Below are 16,831 nucleotides of genomic sequence, written 5' to 3' on the forward strand. Positions count from 1 at the left end.
GGGTACATTCTGCTTTCATGTGACCATTCAGAATTGGGAATGACTGGCACAGATCAACTGGTGCTAATCCAGTGAAGTCTTAACAGCCATCTCAGTTGAACTGGTCCTGATAGCCAGTCTTAGAGCTAGAGCTGTTCTTAGTAATTAGAGGAGCTGGAGGCAAATGATGTTACCTTGAGTTACTGCGTTTGTGTTCTCTTTGCTAGTTTTGAATATTTTAGAAGCCCAGCCATCATATTAATCAAACAAGCCCATGTTATTAAAATGGGTAAATCTAGGCCAGGCCTTGGGAGTGAATTGGTCCCCCCTCCAGGCAAAGCCTAATTGGCTGACCAGTGCCTTCAGAAGTAGCCAAACCATCCAGGGAGGTTGGGGGTGGGAAACCCCTGCTGTTGTGCTAGATTTGTCTTTGAAGGTGACTCCTCCCAAATGAAAGAAATGATTTGTTCCAAGGCTCTTTGGATGCAGACACTGAAAGCAGGTGGGGCTGTGGCTTAGCAGTAATCTGGATGGCCTTCCTCCAGCACTGCTCATAGGCCTCAGGCAGGTGTTTCCAGCTCTTCACCCTGTGGGATTACCCGCCTTCTTTCTACCTCAGTACACTTACGCTGCAAAAAGGCTGTGGTTACAGAATGACAAATCCGGCCACATAACATTTACTTTCCTGGGGCAGATATACCAGTTTCACCATCTTTTATTGGATACAGAGCCATAAATTCTCTGATGCCCATGTGTCCTTTTTGAATACATATAGTCAGGTACATTCTGCAAAGGGCATCAATGGGTAATGTAGAGCAAAGTGCTGGGATGGCAATGCCTGGGTGGGGCAGAGAAGTGGGGCCAGGGAAGGCCCCCTGGGGGCTGGAGGTACAGGCACCACTTTAGAAATAAAAGTAAAATCCAAAGCTGTTCTCCACCCCTCTGCCTCATGTGCTTGGGGTGGGGGAAGTACCCACTCATGGTCAGGCCCTTGTGCAGCCTGGCTGTGGGGAAGGTGGAGCCTAAGAGCCAGTTGTGGAGGTCCCCACCAGCAGTGCCCTTTAGAGCCAAGCCTCCTGGCAATAGCCATGAGGCAGGCCTGATCACCTCAGACCTCTCCTCTGGATACAAGATCCATGCTGGGGTGGCAAAAGAGGCTTGACTTTTGATGGGGCACCTGCCTGATTGTCAGGGCAGTCTTGGGACTGGCTGAGGTCCCGACTAATTAGGGAGGAAGGCCCTAGTGATCTGATTTTTCACCCAATCCTAAACCTTATCCTCAGGCAAGGGCTACAGATGAGCACACTTGTCCAGGAATAAATACATACACACAGTACACAGCAATATATACAGAAATGCAGGCCTGGAACAAGGCTGGATGAGAAAGCATGGCCACTAGGGGTGGAGTGAGTTGCCAGGTCCCTGGGAGAGGGAAGTTAACGTTCATCCGGGACTGGCAGGTGGGGACAGATCCCATCCATCAGTGGGAGATAACTCCTCTGGGCACTTGGGCCATACCCAACTCACCATCTATAGTTTCCACTCCAGGTTTGCCAGGAACTGGGTCTTTGGCACCAACAATCATTCTGGAAAGGTCTTTATCCTAGCGCCTTAGAGGGATTGGGGTCCAGGGAGCTCCTCTCCTATAACTCAGAGGCCATGGCCAGGAGGGTGGGTAAAACCCAAAGGCAAAGGACCGTAGTCAAACCCTGGAGCAGCAGGCTTTGACAGGGAGTCTTTTTTTCCTTTTGAAGCCATTCCAGAGGAACTGACTCAACCTCTGCTTACAGGGTGCAGAAAAGTGAGTGGCTGTGATCTCAGTGGTCTCAGCCAGTGAAAGCAGGGGTTTAGGCAGTCTTTTTCCCTGCAGGGATTTATGTGTGTACATCTCTGCTTCCTGCCAGTGCTGTGGGAAGCAGGCTGAGGCATTAAGTACTCAGGCCAAACTTTAGGTGCCAGGGTTGGGTTGCATGGCAGGGGTACTAACTAGTAGTGGGGATACCAGTGACCGTCACCCATGGGATTGTTCCACAGGTCCCTGGACAGAGCTTTAATTTGTCCTCAGATTTTTTATTTTTTTGCATCTTACTAGGTATTGGATAAGGGCCTCAACTGGGTGAAGTTGGGATGAGGTGCTTCTAAATAAGTCAAGATCTGTGTCCCAGTTCCCCATCCTCAGCTAGCTCTGTGGTTGCCAAGGAAGTAAATGGAGCACCCCAGCAAGCAGAAGCTCCCACTCAGCAGCAGGGCTCGTCCCGGTAGGGAGAGAGCAAATGAATAACATCACGTGGGTGCTGTGAAGCTGCTGGTTCTAAGGGCATGCGTGAAGGCCAGTGTGTACGAACACTTGCCAGCCTGGGGGTGGGGGTACAAGAGAAGCTGTGACCTGGCATTGGGGTAGGCAACATGCACTCCCACATAGCCTTCATTCAGAGCCTGAAGATAAAAGGTGAACTTGGGTTTGTGGAACGAGGGAGACCTGTGGGAGGCGCACTTGCACCTGGCAGGAGAGGGGTCTGTCTCCCACCCCTAGTGCTCTCAAAGAATGCATAAAGAGGCAATACCAGTCCGTTTAGCACCACATCTCCCCACCTGTTGGTTGCCTGGACTGCTGCCCTCCTTCCCCAGTACTGACACCAGGCACTCCAGTGAGTACCACCCAGGAAGAAACTGCCTAGAGCTTTGTATTCAGGCAACCAAAATCCCTTAGTTGGGTGGGCTTAGGTCAAACAGGGCATCCCTTTGTGCTTTATCCAGGAAACGGAAGGCAGCACCTCTGGTCCTGGGTCAGAGGGAGCAGGGGCTGCAGGAGTGCAGTTGGCAATAAAAGACAGACACACCCAGGTTCTGTGGCTCTCCACCTTCCTTTCAGGCCCCTGGAGGAGAGGAATTGTGCTGCTGTTCTTTCCTGTGACTATTGGGGAGTGGGGAGGTGGGAACTGATGGAGACAGCTGTAGGGGGAGGGGTAGGGGTGCCAGAGGCCCAAGATTCATGTAAGACAGGTCAGGGAGTTGCCAATGTACCATCCTTGGCATTTCAGGTCTTAAAGGGCAGGGGTAGAACCAGCCACGGAAAGAAAAGTCAGATCAATGATGAAGAGCGCTAGGGGAGCTGGGTGCATTGCTGAGACCCAGAGCGAGTGGCACTGGACAACTTGGTACAAGGTAACCAGGGCTGGGTTTTGATTCCAGGCTAGGTTTTGGTAGAGATGGGTCCCTGGAGAGGATCCCAACTCCTGCCAGGACCAGCAGCCTATGGCCAGGGATGCAGCCTGATCGTGTACAGGAGCAAGGGAAACAAACCCTACTAGGTAAGATGTTGAAGTGACTGTCCAAGTGAAGGCTGGCATGACCCTGGGCTTCCGAGTCACTGTGGGAGTTCTGAGAATGGGGTCGGGTCTCTGAGCACGGTCTCAGTCTTTGGAGCCTTGGTGCCAGAACTTTGTCTTTTGGGCACTGTGCAAAGGGGCCAGTGAAAACCCCCACTGGCGTTCTGTGGCTTCTAAACCCCGAGGTAAAGACCTCATGCAGCCTCAACCCTTGGCAGATGGAGCCTGAAGAAGGGGGGAAGTCAGCTGAGGAGCCTCTTCCTTGGCCACAGCCACATCTTCAGCAAGCTAACTAGATAAGGAAGCAAAGAAAATCACCCTACAGGCCCCAGCTGAGTGGGCAGTGCAGTACTCCCTTTCAGACAACCTTGAGGACCTAAAGGCCATGGCTTCCTGCCGAAGCACCTGGATTAGAAGGAAATTCCTTCTCATTGCAGACAGGGCCTCCCAGGGGTGGGGCCTGACCCTCCTTTAGGTCCCTTGGGGATGAATGGTAGATTCAGAAACATGCACCTCTTAGCTCTGAATTTAGCTCTGGTGTGGTGGTGTACGTGGTGGTGGGGAGGAAGTCTTGTCTATAGTAGTAAGTTTTCTCCCGTAGAAGTTCCCTTCACCCTTTGAGAGGATTGCTCTCATCCTGGGGAGAAATTCTGGATGACACTTTCCCCTTCAAGCCCACCCACTGAGGACCCACCTTAGGCCTTCAGCTGACCACAGTGCCCTAGGCCTGCTTGGTAACCCTGGAGAATGTGGACCCAGAGGTGTAGTGAGCTGTCTGAAGCGGGTGTCGCACAGTGGGCTGGGACAGGTAGATGGAAGAGAGCCCTCCTTGCCAAGTCTGACCTGTCTCATGGAGCCCCTGACCACACAGCAAGGCCCCAGGAGGATAAGGCCTGCCTAAGTAGCTGAGGAGCCTCTGGGTGGTTATTGCAGATCCTCCAGACGATGACACCAGGTGCTGGTGGTGACAGCTCCTCTGTGGCTGTACCAGAAAGCTGCTCCAGCTGGGAATAGGTGGAGGTTGGAGGGCACCTTCTGTCCAAGCCCCTGCCCCTGGGAGGCAGTGTCCTCAATCAGGCCTGTAGCTCCACTGTTCCAGAAGGATAGGACATTCAACCCTTCCCTGGAAGCTGGAGTAACACTAGGCCACCGAAGGTCTAGTCCAACCAAGGTCCCTCTGGAGTCCAAACAGCGCCTTGGTATGGGGCTGGCAGGGGCCCTGCCGCCCCCACCCGGGTTAGCAGCCACCTTCCACCTTGATGTGCAGGATCTTAGAGAAGCCGGGCCTCCGTCGCAGGGCCTGCAGACCAGACCCTGGGTTAGTTGTCTCTCAGAGACAGGTAGGTGGAGTCCTGCCATGCTCATGCAGGCCACCAGCCCCAGCCTGTGGATTTCACTTGGGGTCTTGGATCACCTTGAAGCTAATCTCTCACCTGGAGTTTTGTCACCATATCCTCAAACAGCTTCTGGGCCTCAGGGCTGCTGGGCTCCTTGAAATAATCAGCAATCCCAATCTGGACCACAATGGACTTGAGGTTCCGGCAAATGCCTGGGAAAAGGTGGATAAGGAGGCCAGTGTTTGGCTTCGGCCATGGGGCTGCCTCCTCCTCTTTAACTAATGAATGAGATCAGACCTTTACTGAGAAACAACTGTGTGCTAGATACTGGGACCACGAAGGGCAAGCCTGTGCTGGCCAGGGTGCACAGCTGGACGAAGGAGGTGGATGACGGCACAGTAGGAGGGGTAGGTAACAGTCAACTGCTCAGAGGCAACTGGTCCAGCAGAGAAGACTGCAAAACCACTTGAAAATAACTTACAAGGAGCACAGTGGCTGAGGTAAGGCTCACACACAGGCAGGGACGATGGTGAGCAAACTGCCATGGGAGCAGAGGGCAAAAAGGGCTGGTGGGGAGAACAGGAAGGTAGGGACTGAGGGGCCTGGAGGGCATGATTTCAGGGGCCACGTCAAGCCATCAGAGGAGTGGAAGAAGAGGAGGGGACTGGAGCAGGGAGTGGAGAGGAGGGTCCTGCAGCTGATAAATCTGGCCTCCCAGGGACCATGTGGTCATGGAACAGCCTAAGCAGGGCACTCATGTCCTCACCTTGAAGGCAGAACACTGCCTGAAAATGGGTGGCAAGAGGAAGGTGGGGAGACAGAAGGCATGATTTGAGGTCCAGGGAAAAGAAAGTCCTTACCCTAAGAACTGCCGTAAGGGGCTTACACATTATGCCGTAATTTCCTGCCACCTCCATCTTCCTAGAACCGATGGCAAACCTATGGCATGTGTACTGCAGTGAGCATGCACAGCCCTCTCTGTGATGATGTCATGAACTAATATGAGTTATTTCTTCTAAAGTAAACTCAAGCCAGGCATGGTGGCACACGCCTATTGATCTCAGCATCTGGGAGGCTGAAGCAGGAGGATCGTTTTGAGTTTGAGACTAACCTGGGCTACAAAAGTGAGCTCAAGGGCCCTCCAAATGCATAGCAAGACCCTGACTCAAGACAAAAATAAAATAAATAAAATAAACTCTCAGCATTCAGGTTTAATTGTAGGTTTTGGGCTGCAGTGTGGACATAGTCTCAAAAAGGTTTGCCGTCACTGTTCTAGAAGATGGGAATACAGGATTCTGAAGCAATTTCCCTGAAAGTCACAGCTAATAAGGAACAGAGCCAGATGTGGAACCTAGGGCAGTGCTGCTCCAAAACCTATGCCCCTAACCTGTCTGCCCTGGCTAGAGGGTCACACGAGACCAGTGGTAGTGCATGGCACAACAGGTGTTTGTGGAACTGGACCAGAGGCTGGAGGATCTGGAATATCACACCGGCCTGAGCAAGGGCTGGTGATAAAGCCAGAACAGTACCCCAGGCAGCATCCCCAGTGCTGGTGCTCACTGATTAGGAGGGATGGGGACTTGGTTTTGCTACTTGCTGTAGGGCACGGTGAAGACACAGTCATATCTTGTCCTTCATCCCCTATTACTCACTGTTGAAATGCAACAGGGCCTTAGGGGTGACAGGGGTGGCCGTGAGCACTAGCATCTCCAGTCCCTTCAGGCCTTCTCGGCAGACCTCAGCTGCCACCTCCTGGGTGATCTCTGACACGTGGTCCAGCTCTAAGACCTGCAGCCGCATACAGTTTCTTGCTAGAAAGAGGAAGAACAGAGGCCTTGCTGACACACCCTCCAGGTCACCTGCCGCCTAGCACCCTAGGTCCCCAGCCACCACCCTGGCTGCAGCCTCAAACCCATGTGGAGTTTCACAGAGCAGACTTGCACTCTTGCCTGGTTCTCATCATGCCCCACCTTAGTCCCAAGGGAAAACTCACCAAGTGATGCCAGGCCCTGCACCCCACAACCGGCGCCCCCAACCCCCAGGGCCCGGAGGTGAGGCCAACAGCGACCAATCATCTGCAGGCAGCGGTTACTGAAGCGAGTAGGCTGCTGGCTGGAGAATGGAGAGGGACATCAGTGAGGCCTCGGGATGCCTGGCATCCCAAATATGCTCCTCCCTGGGGACCCCTCCTTGCCCCAGGCAAGTGTCCCAACAACAACTCAGCTGGGAGAGCCAGGAATCAAATTATGGGATTCTTTACACCTCAACTACTATATCTTGCAGCTTCTGGCTCTTCAATAACTCCGGAACCACAGTTCAGACCCTCACTGGCATTCTCCTAGACTACCAGTCTCCCTGGCAGTTCATGTTCCACACTGCTGACAGTGCCCATTCATTCCTACAGCTACTTAGTGTCAATCAGCAGATGGTTATCAAGTGTCTGCCATGAACTGAGAACAACTCAGTCAGGCCCTGAGGGTGCAGGGCTAACAATATAGACAGGGTCCCTGTTCTCAAAGCATAGATAGTTCATTACACAGAACATTAGCAATCTGATCTCAATCTCCTTTTAAAAAGCCAAACTTCCACTAATAGCTTCCCAGTACTTTCTAGATAAAATGCAAAAATCTAAACCCCTTAGCAAGGGTCCTTCCAGGCCTTGCCTGCCCTGCCTTTCCATACTTGGTTGGGTCTGCCGCATCATTCCACACCAGACTTGCCCTTTTCCCTGAACCCCATCCCTCAACGTTCATCCAAGTGGCAGACAACTCTTTGGTACCTGCCATATATTTGGTACCAGGGACACAGAAATGGGCATTTAAAGATTCTGCTGTTGACTGAGCAGATCTGATCTCAGCAGACCTGCTGAGAACTGTGTGATTCTACATAGGAGACTGAAATAGAAATGACTGCAGTAACCAGGCATTGGTGGTGCATGCCTGTAATGCCAGCACTCCGAAGGCTGAGGCCAGAGGATTGCTATAAATTCGAGGCCAGCCTAAACCATAGTGAAACCCTCAAAAAAGACAAAAAAAGAAAGGAAAAAAAAGATAGCAGGACAATGTACAGTGGGAATCAAGGCAGAAGTGCTGTGATAGATTCCACCAAAGTGTTAGTGAAGGCACACTGGGTGGCCTGGGAGAAGCTCTCATGTGGAGATAATGCTTACAAGGTAAGGCATATGGCACAGAAAAGGATGGTTGCTGGAGAAGCTCAAAATAGAGTGAGGGATAACTTCACATCTTGGATTCTCCAAAAAGCAGCTCATGTGAATTAGACAGTGACCCTGAACTGTCTGTCATGTGTGGAACAAATCTGGTTGTTTTTAGATAGTGTTTACTGAACACTGTTGTAGGCCCTGCAGGCTCTGGGGATATAATCTCATTGGAGTTGGCACTAAAATCTCTGGACAGCCCTTATAAAGTTGGTAAGCACTTAATATACCTTCGCTTTGCAAGCTGAGAAACAGACATGGTTGGGCTGTCCAGAGTGGTACTGCCTCTAAGTTAGGGCAGACCTCCAGGTCTGATTTCTTTTTTTTTTTTGTCTTTTTCGTTTTTATCGGTACCAGGGATCGAACTCATGACTGCCTGCTTGCAAGGCAGGTGCTTATGCCGCTGAGCTAAATCCCCAGCCCCCAGGTCTGATTTCAAAGTCCTGCTTCCACTGCCTCAATGCACAGATTATTACTGTGAGTGAGCCCATCTCCCAAGCAGCTTACAGAAAGGCCTCCTATCTGCTCAGTCTTCAGTCCCAGACTAGGTTCAAACATGTTCCCTCCCCACCCACTCCTGTGTGGGCTCACCAGGGGTGAAGAGGTGCCACCTGGAGGGAGACGATCTCTCTGCAACCTGCACCCAGGGCCCAAATGACCTCATGGCCCACGGGGTCTGTGGCACTCCTGTTGAAAAGAAAAACTGGAGGGGCCCACCATGGTGGCTTCTGCTCCTGCCAAGGGTTCCTTCCCTTGGGCCACAGAGCTCTTAGGTCCCTCCACCTGAGACCTGGGGGGAAGGTCATGCAGTGTCTAGGGATCCCTGAGGCTCAACACCAAACGGGCATGGGCTTGCTTCTGGTGGGGGGACCCACCTGTAGGTAACGGCCTGCAAGGCACGGCAGTAGCAGCTGGCCAGCCAGAGTGAACGGTCAGTGAGGATGTTGGGACAGTGGGAGATGCGCAGGATCAGCAGGTTCCCCCCTGCTGCCTTTAGCAAGGACTCCAGCCCTGCTTCAAGGCAGCCCCTGGGGACAACCAAGAGGTCAAGGAACTGCCTGCATCACCTCCTCCTCTGGGAAGCATCCCCACTTGGTTCACGTCTGTGGCCCAGGAACGCCCACCCCATGCAGGCCTCACCGGGTGCTGCGGGCATACTCCTCCTTGCTCTCTTTCTTTCCCCGCTGTCGGGGCTTAAGGTTCTGGAGTGTCAGTGAGTGGGCCTGGGTACACCACTGAGCCAGCATTGCCAGGAACTGTGGGGAGATAAAGGGTTCTTGGAGAAAAGGGGCCTGAACTTGGTTGGCTGGAGATGGAACCCCCCTGACAGCCTTTTGTCAGGGGCCAGGCTACAGATAGGGTGCTCTAAGGGTTGCAAGTCCTGATTTTGCCAAGGGAAAGGAGCTGCCCAGCAGGGTAGGGACAAGCACCTTGGAACAGACTCGGGCATTCTCGAGCAGCACCCTTGTCCAGACGGCAGGGTGTCGGGCCACAAAGCGCCAGTCCCGGCAAACCTCAGCCGCATGCAGGAGTGTGCGTGTGTCCAGGTAGGTGAAGATGCAGAACAGGGCAGCTCGCATCTTGAGGATCTCTGGGCTGATGACCTCGTTGGAGCACGAAGGACTACTCCTCTCAGCTCGCCTGCCTCGCCCACTGCCTCCCTCAGGGCGGGCTACAGAATACAGATCAAAGAAGACAGTGGTGTCAGAGGCCAGTGTGAGGATGTTGGCCAGGACCTGGGGCAGGACAGGAGCTTCAGGAAGAATGGGCACGAGAGACCCATGCTGGGGACTAGTGCGCTGGGAAGGAGGAAAAGGAGCCTCTGCTGTCCCATACTATGGTACCTTGACTCTAATTTTACAAATTAAGAAAAAGTACCCCACCCTCATATAAACCCCTGACCCTAAATCACTCACAGATGTGCATGGCCTGGGAGCAGATGGGAGGGGCGCTGTGCCTCACTGTGCCAGGGGCTTCGGAGTCTGTAGTCCACGCCCAGACCCTCTCTACATGTTACAGGGCCCACTGTGTGCCCTGACCCCTTCAGGGGCAGACTTGAGCACCCGCTCCACAGCAGCCCTGTCACATAGTCTCTGTATGTTGTAAGTGGTGTGCGTGAGTCAGGGTGGAGGTGGGGGGCAAGAGGAAAAGAGATGCAGGCGCCCTGGAGATTCACTGCCTCTGCCCTGTGTTGCTGAGAAGGCCCAGTACTGTGGGGAAGGCGGCCTTTCCACCCCCTTCCAGGACTTACCTGACAGCCTGCAGCTGCTCAGCGGCCCGGCTGCTGCAGGCCCCGAGCGAGGGACATCTGAGGGGCCCTCGGCCTCTGACTCAGTGGTTCGGGAGCCCACGTCTGAGACATCACCCTCTTCACCCTCAGTACTGTGTCGGCGGGGTCTGCGCTGCCAATTCTGGATGGCCTGGCGCCGCAGGCCTGAGCTGCGAGGAGGCTGGGCCCGCTCTGAGCCACCATTGGTAGCTTGGGGCCGTGAGCCCAAGCCCCCAGGGCCACTGTCCTCAGGGGCCCCTTCCTCTTGCCGGGGCAGCTCCAGACTGTCACTGTCATAGCAGCCTGAACTCTGGGACGCGGCTGGCACACGGCTGGAAGCCCTGGGCAGGGTGGACCCAATGGTGAGAGGCAAGGGGCACCAGGCTTCCCAAGCTCCCCACCCTACCCCTACCACCAGCAAAGGGCAACCCACCCTGCTCCCCAGCAGCTCTCTCTGAGTGTGGAAAAGAAGACAGGTAACCCATGAAGGATGGGCACAGGAGGAGGCAAGTCCCCAATGGGCCCGTGCATCTTTCCAGGGTACAGGTGGGCTGTGTGGGGCAGAACAGACCTGAGGCTTACCCTGTGCTGGGAGAGGAGCCATGCCGTGACACTGCGTATGTGCTAGGCATGGCTGGGCCTGCATGGTGTTCTCGCTGTGGACCCCAGAGCAGATGGGGAAGGACGAGTGGACAGAGGAGGCAAGATGGTGACCAGGCAGTATGAGAGAGACAGCATAAGATGGAGAAAAGAGAGGAAGGAGAGAGAAGGAAAAAAGTTGGGGAAGATGGACAAACAGACAGCCCAAACAGGCAGGTTCACCAGCCCCCTCCCCACACCCACCCAGCACCCAGATCCTGAGTGTGGCTCCTGGGCTCTCAATTGCAGGGATGGGAAGAGATGGACCCCTGAGGGCTGGGCTGCTAGACCACACCTTCCTATGGCTTCACAGACTGGCACTTCTGCCCAGAGAGGCACCCTGTTCCTGAGTCTGCTCTCAAGGGAAGAGTCAGGGAATGGGAAGCACTCCAAGCGGTGGGAGGCTGTACGTGAGTGCAGGCTGTGGGGGCCCAGTGACAGGCTGAGGGGCAAGGGGCACTCACCATTCTGCCTGGGCCCCGGGCCCCAGGCCCTGCGCCACTGCCCCCACCTCCACGCCCCAGGCTGGCGCTGGGTGTGCTGCCACAGCTGCTGCTGATGACCTGCAGCTGCCGCTCAGCGCGGTCAGCGCGTTCCAGGAGCTCCTCGATGAACTGCTGCAGTCGCAGCTTGGCACTTGCCTCCCGTGCCGCCGTCTCCTTCAGGAACTGATCGATCTGCACCACCTCCCTGGGCCCAGAGCAGTCTCTTACCCGAGGGCCTCACCCTGGCTGTCCCCCACCCTCTAGAGGACAGTCTGGCTAGTGGGAAGACACAGGGCCCAGCTGCTGATGGTCACACAGGGCCATATAGAATAGGCCTAGCACACAGCCCCATACAGTGACACACACACACACACACACACACACACACACAGAAATGCAAACACACATGGAGTCACACATTCATAGTCCACCTAGCTCTAAACACACAACTACACACAACAGTCTCTCTCTACACAGGAATACTTGGAGGCACACACAGTCCTACACTCAGCCCTTAACCATGTCCAGGCTCACACAGAGCTTATACCTCTATTCCATACCTCGACACGCTGGGTTATACAGGAATGAAGAGACATTCCCAGTTACCTGTGGCCTCAACACACAGCCATGTACACCTGTCGCTGCACCTGGACCCATACATAGCACCCAGTGCAGCCCCACACTATTATCATTATTATTATTGGTACTAGGAATTGAACTCAGGACCTTGCATTTGACAGGTAGGCACCGTGCCACTGCCCTATATCCACAGCCCTCCCCACACATTCTTATACATGTCCTCATTCTTATTCTCAGGCACATACTTAGTGTAAGACATGCAGAAAACCCTGGAGGTAGAGGCACACAAACACTTTGACACACACATTCTTTCAGAAACACTCCAAAATGCACTGTCACTTAGATGCAGAAACAGAGTCTGCACCAACCACTAGGAGTTGTACTAACACACAGCACACCTACCGTTCCTTGAGTGTGTTCTCACAAATGCATGCGTTCACACATCCGTTCAACACTTACTGAGCACCTTCCAGGTGTGAGGCACTGTTCTAGGTACTGAGGAAACTTCAGTGAACAAAAATAGAAAACCCCTGCCTTCTCAGAGTTTATATTGAATGGAAACAGAGCAACCAACACCTACATAGTTCATAATCCTACAGCCTATAAGACCAAAAAAGTAAGGAGAAGCCAACAAAGAACAATGAGAAAGAGCAGACAAAGAGACAGAAGGAAATCCAGGGACAGTTCCCTGAGAGCCAACTGAAGACAAGTGTTTAAAGATCAGCTGAGCCAAGTGCTGTGGGCTAAGATGAAGATGTGGCCTCACTAACATGAAGTGACAGGAGGACAGAGGTGAGGGTAGAAACCCGATCAGAGTGGGTCACAGAGAAACCCGAGGAAAGAAACCACAGGCTGGAGTATAAGGGCTACTTTCAACCAGTTTTTTCTATAAGGAGGAGAAAGGGGAAAGCAGCTTAATGAGGAAGTGGAGTTACGGCAGGTGAGAGAAATGACATCAGGTCTGCAAGCTTTTAGGAGTGATTAGGTAGACAGGGAAAACCGTGCAAAGGAAACACAAGAGGGAAAACTGGGCTGTGTCTTTGAGGAAGTGAAAGGAAAGATGATACGATGCCCAAATGCAGGTGTTGGCCTTGGCTGGGACAGAGAAGGACAAGAAACAGCCAGTCAGCTGGGCATGGTGTGGCACACTCTTGTAACCCTTGTACTCTAGGAGGCTGAGTAGGATTGAAATAAAAATAAAAAAGACCCAAGAATGTACCTCAGTGTCAAGTGGAGGCCTGGAATTAATTCCCAGTACCAAAAACAAAAAGCAAAACAAAACAACAGCAACAAAAGCACTTTAAATCACAGTATTTAAGCCATTGTCACATGCCTGTACTCTGGGAAGCTGAGGCAGGAAGACTGCAAATTTGAGCCCAAGCAGAACAATTCAGCAATCTGGTAAGCCCCTGTTTGAAAAAGTGGGCGAGGCTGGGCATGTGGCTCAGTGTGAAGGCCCTGGGTTGAATCTCCAGTGACAAAAGAAAAACAAACATCAGGCAGTCTTCATAGACAAGCATGTGGTTCCACACACACTACCTAACACCGTTGGCTCCGCAGGAACCACGATTCCATGCTCACCACCACAGATCCCATACTACAGCACCATGGGCACACGCAGACACTCAGGGTGGAGCCGGCAACGTGACACAGGGACACACCCCAGCAGACCGAGCGCCTACTCACTGCTGCTTGCGGTTCAGTTCCTGCTCCTTGTGCACCAGGTCCTGCTTGAGGGAGGCCAGCAGCTCCACGCTCACGTCCACCTGGCGCGAGAGCTCGGACGCACGCTCCTCCAGCTCCTCCTTCTCGCGTCCCAGCCGCGCGCTCTCTTGCCGAGCCGTCTCCAGCTCGGCGGCCTTGCGCTCCAGTTCTGCCTGCAGTCGGCCCACCTGGCCCGCGATCTTCTGCTCCACCTCCTCGCTCAGCCGCTCCAGCCGCCGGTCCACCTCAAGCTTCTCCAGTGCACGGATCTTGAGGCGCGCCAGGCCCTCCTCGTACGCCACATCGGCGGGCGAGGGGGACGCCGGCGAGGCGGAAGCGGGCCCAGAGCATGAGCCAGGGCCAGGCCCGGGCGGTGGTGTGGAGCAAGCCGAGGACGCCACGGACTTGCGGGCGAACAGCTCCCCCAGGGGGATCTCGATCTCGCGCAGCGCATAGCGCGCGGCAGCGGCGGGCACGAGGCCTGGTTCGCCCAGTTCCTCGCAGGGCAGGCTGGCGGGCACCAGGTCGCCGGGAAAGTGGGCGAGGGGCGCGTGATGGTGGTGGTGGTGCAGCAGGTGTGGTGTGGCGGGTGCCGGCCCAGCCGTCTGCTCTTTGCCCTGGAAGGACGTGCTCTCGAAGACCTCGCGCCGGGCACCGGGTACGGCCAGCAGGGCGGCGGGCTCGGGCGCCAGGGGAAATCCTGAGGCCGCTGCGGCGGCAGCTGCAGCAGCTGCGGCTCCATCGCATATGCTGTTGGTCTTGGAGAGGATGTACAGTGTCTCATACGTGTGGCTGTACTCCAGGTGCGCGCGCAGCGACGATAGGCTTCGGAAGCGCTTGTGCTCCCCGCAGCGGGGGCAGCGGTAGGGCAGGTCCAGCGAGGCCATGGCCCCGCTGCCCCCGCGGTGTGCCGGCTCCACCGCGGCCTCCGCTGGTCAGCCGGGGGCGCTCATGGGCGGCTGCGGGTGAGCCCCGCTGCGGGATCAGGAAGGATCAGGGCGGCTGTGGCCAGGGCTGAGGTGGCTAGAAGAGAGGGAATAACGCTTAGCAGGCTAGTGTCCCACGCACCCCTCCCAGGCTTGGTGCCCTATTCCCCTACTCAAGGAAAAACTGATTTCCCCAGGAAACTGGTGCCCAGAACAGTGGGGCCAGGGGAGACCAATGGCCACGCAGCCCAGAAGCAGTGCCCTGCTCTCACTGGTACCTGTACAAGGGCCTGTACATGTGTCAGAGTAAAATAGTGAAAGTTCTTTAGGGAATTACGTGATTTTGTTTACTTTTGTTCTAGCCTAGAAATAACCCATGTACTCATTAACAGTAGAATGGGTAAATGGTGATATATTCATAAGGAATTACCATCCACTAGTAAGAAAAGGAACTGTTGATATGCACAACATGAATTAATTTAGTTCTATGCTACAGCAAAGAAGTCAGACCCAAAAGTGCATACTGCACAATTCCACAGAGATGGAATCCCAGAACATACCAAATTGATAATGACGTAAGTCAGAGTAAAGGTTATCCTTCAGGGATATATGGACTGGGCTGAGCAGAAGGGTATCTTTTATGATGCTGAAATGTTCTATATCTTAATGTGAATAGCGCTTACATATGTAGATAATCACCAAGATGTCCCAAATTAGTGGCTTATATGTATTTAATGTATGTTACATCTAAGAAATCCTTGGGGCTGGGGATTTAGCTCAGCGGCATAAGCACCTGCCTTGCAAGCAGGCGGTCACGAGTTCGATCCCCGGTACCGATAAAAAGTTTTTTAAAAAAAAATCTAAAAAATCCTTAAAAGAAGTGTGCATGCCTATAATCTCAGCACTTGGGAGGCTGAGGCAGGAGGATTGTCATGAGTTCATGAGTTCAAGACCAGCCTGGGCTACATAGTGAGTTCAAGGCCAGCCTGAACTACATAGAGAGATAGTGTCTCAAAAAAACCAAAACAAGGGGCTGGGAATTTAGCTCAGCGGCATAAGCACCTGCCTTGCAAGCAGGCGGTCGTGAGTTCAATCCCCGGTACCAATAAAAATGAAAAAGATAAAAACAAAAAAGGTGCTTATTTTAATCTCATATGAACTATACCTACCACACAGGCTGCCTGCAGTAAGATGCCACGGGGGCACCTGATGAAACCTGTGCATGTCACCGCAAGTGCTGTCCGTGCCTGTACCACACTGAACCATCCCTGCTACTCCCGCCACCTAAGTCCTTTTTGCAGATCTGGCAAATGTTAGGTAGCTCTCCAGTAAGTGTCTTTGTCGAACTTTCACTCCAAGAGCCGTATTGTGTGTCTTCCCCACACTGTTTCTGGCTCACATCCTATCCCTATGGCATCCTATCCCTTTCACTCTAAACTCCTGCTGCCCCCTCTCTGCCCATCTCTGGCTTCCTGTCACCCTTCCCCTACCTTGTGGGGTCTCTACCCTCTTCTGCAGTGCTGTCCTTTTCTTAATTTCCTGCACTTAGGCTCCAGCACCCTCTGCTGTCATTACAATCCTCAGGATTCCAGACCCCCAGCTACTAATTGGATAATGTGGTTACATCAAGAGCCTTCATTCATTTGGTCCCTTGGCTGACACTCTTCACTCCTCTAACTTCTTAGACTGCCACAATGCTGTTTCAGTTTGCCTCTGGCTTCTGTCACTTCCTGTTCTTGCTGCCTTCCAAAAATTACTGTCTCTTTGTGGGGTGATCTCTCAACCCCACCCTCCAGGAGTCTGGTTCACTCCCACAGATTTCACTCACACCTCAAAGCTGCTGAATGTCAGCTCTGCCTCCATCCTGACCTGCTCCTGAATTCTTCTGCCATTTTCACATGGGTGTATGGATAAATAACTGTTCCCTTTGCCACCCAGCACTCATCCCTCTTCATAGTATCTGCACCCTGCTCTGACCTTGGGAACTGTCTTCCCTGACTACTTGCTCTGTCTGTCCATGTGGCCTGGGAGTTGTGACATGGCCAGGCCTATCAGAGTCTTTGGGATTGGCACATAACACCCAAGTTGACTCCAAGACTGTCTGGAACTACCAAGAGGAGGTTTCTAAGGTGGGGATGTATTAGGACCATCTTTATCACTTTTTGGGAGAAGCCATCTGGGAATTAATTCATTCAGATAAGTGAAACTGAGATGGGAAGAGAATTTCTTACAGATACTATATAAAACTCTGGCCTGTTCAATTATGTGAACTAATTAATTGTCTTTTTACCTAACTTACCTGTTGGATCTGTACTTATATCAGGAACAAAAATCCTACTCAAGAAACTGGGATTATGGGCTGAGGATTTA

The 16,831-nt window shown here is 53.3% G+C and overlaps 1 protein-coding gene across 4 annotated transcripts in view; it reads right to left on the reverse strand.

Moving 5' to 3' along the window:
* Positions 1-655: 655 nt before the first annotated feature.
* Positions 656-16,831, reverse strand: part of Fbxo41 (F-box protein 41) — a 36,979-nt gene continuing 20,803 nt past the window's right edge. For all 4 annotated transcript variants that reach the window (XM_063229590.1, XM_003468994.5, XM_063229589.1 and 1 more), the window contains 12 exons: positions 13,518-14,558; positions 11,232-11,457; positions 10,711-10,784; positions 10,111-10,469; positions 9,290-9,531; positions 9,000-9,115; positions 8,735-8,887; positions 8,451-8,546; positions 6,639-6,757; positions 6,298-6,456; positions 4,742-4,857; positions 656-4,608 (listed from right to left, as the gene is read on the reverse strand). In XM_063229590.1, coding sequence (XP_063085660.1) covers positions 4,546-4,608; positions 4,742-4,857; positions 6,298-6,456; positions 6,639-6,757; positions 8,451-8,546; positions 8,735-8,887; positions 9,000-9,115; positions 9,290-9,531; positions 10,111-10,469; positions 10,711-10,784; positions 11,232-11,457; positions 13,518-14,422 — 2,628 coding nt within the window. In that variant the 5' untranslated portion in view covers positions 14,423-14,558 and the 3' untranslated portion in view covers positions 656-4,545. The remainder of the gene's footprint in view (positions 4,609-4,741; positions 4,858-6,297; positions 6,457-6,638; positions 6,758-8,450; positions 8,547-8,734; positions 8,888-8,999; positions 9,116-9,289; positions 9,532-10,110; positions 10,470-10,710; positions 10,785-11,231; positions 11,458-13,517; positions 14,559-16,831) is intronic.

Source organism: Cavia porcellus, unplaced genomic scaffold (genome assembly GCF_034190915.1).
Source record: "Cavia porcellus strain 051 isolate PalLab524CR breed Dunkin Hartley unplaced genomic scaffold, mCavPor4.1 scaffold_18, whole genome shotgun sequence".
In the NCBI taxonomy this organism is placed as follows: Eukaryota; Metazoa; Chordata; class Mammalia; order Rodentia; family Caviidae; genus Cavia; species Cavia porcellus.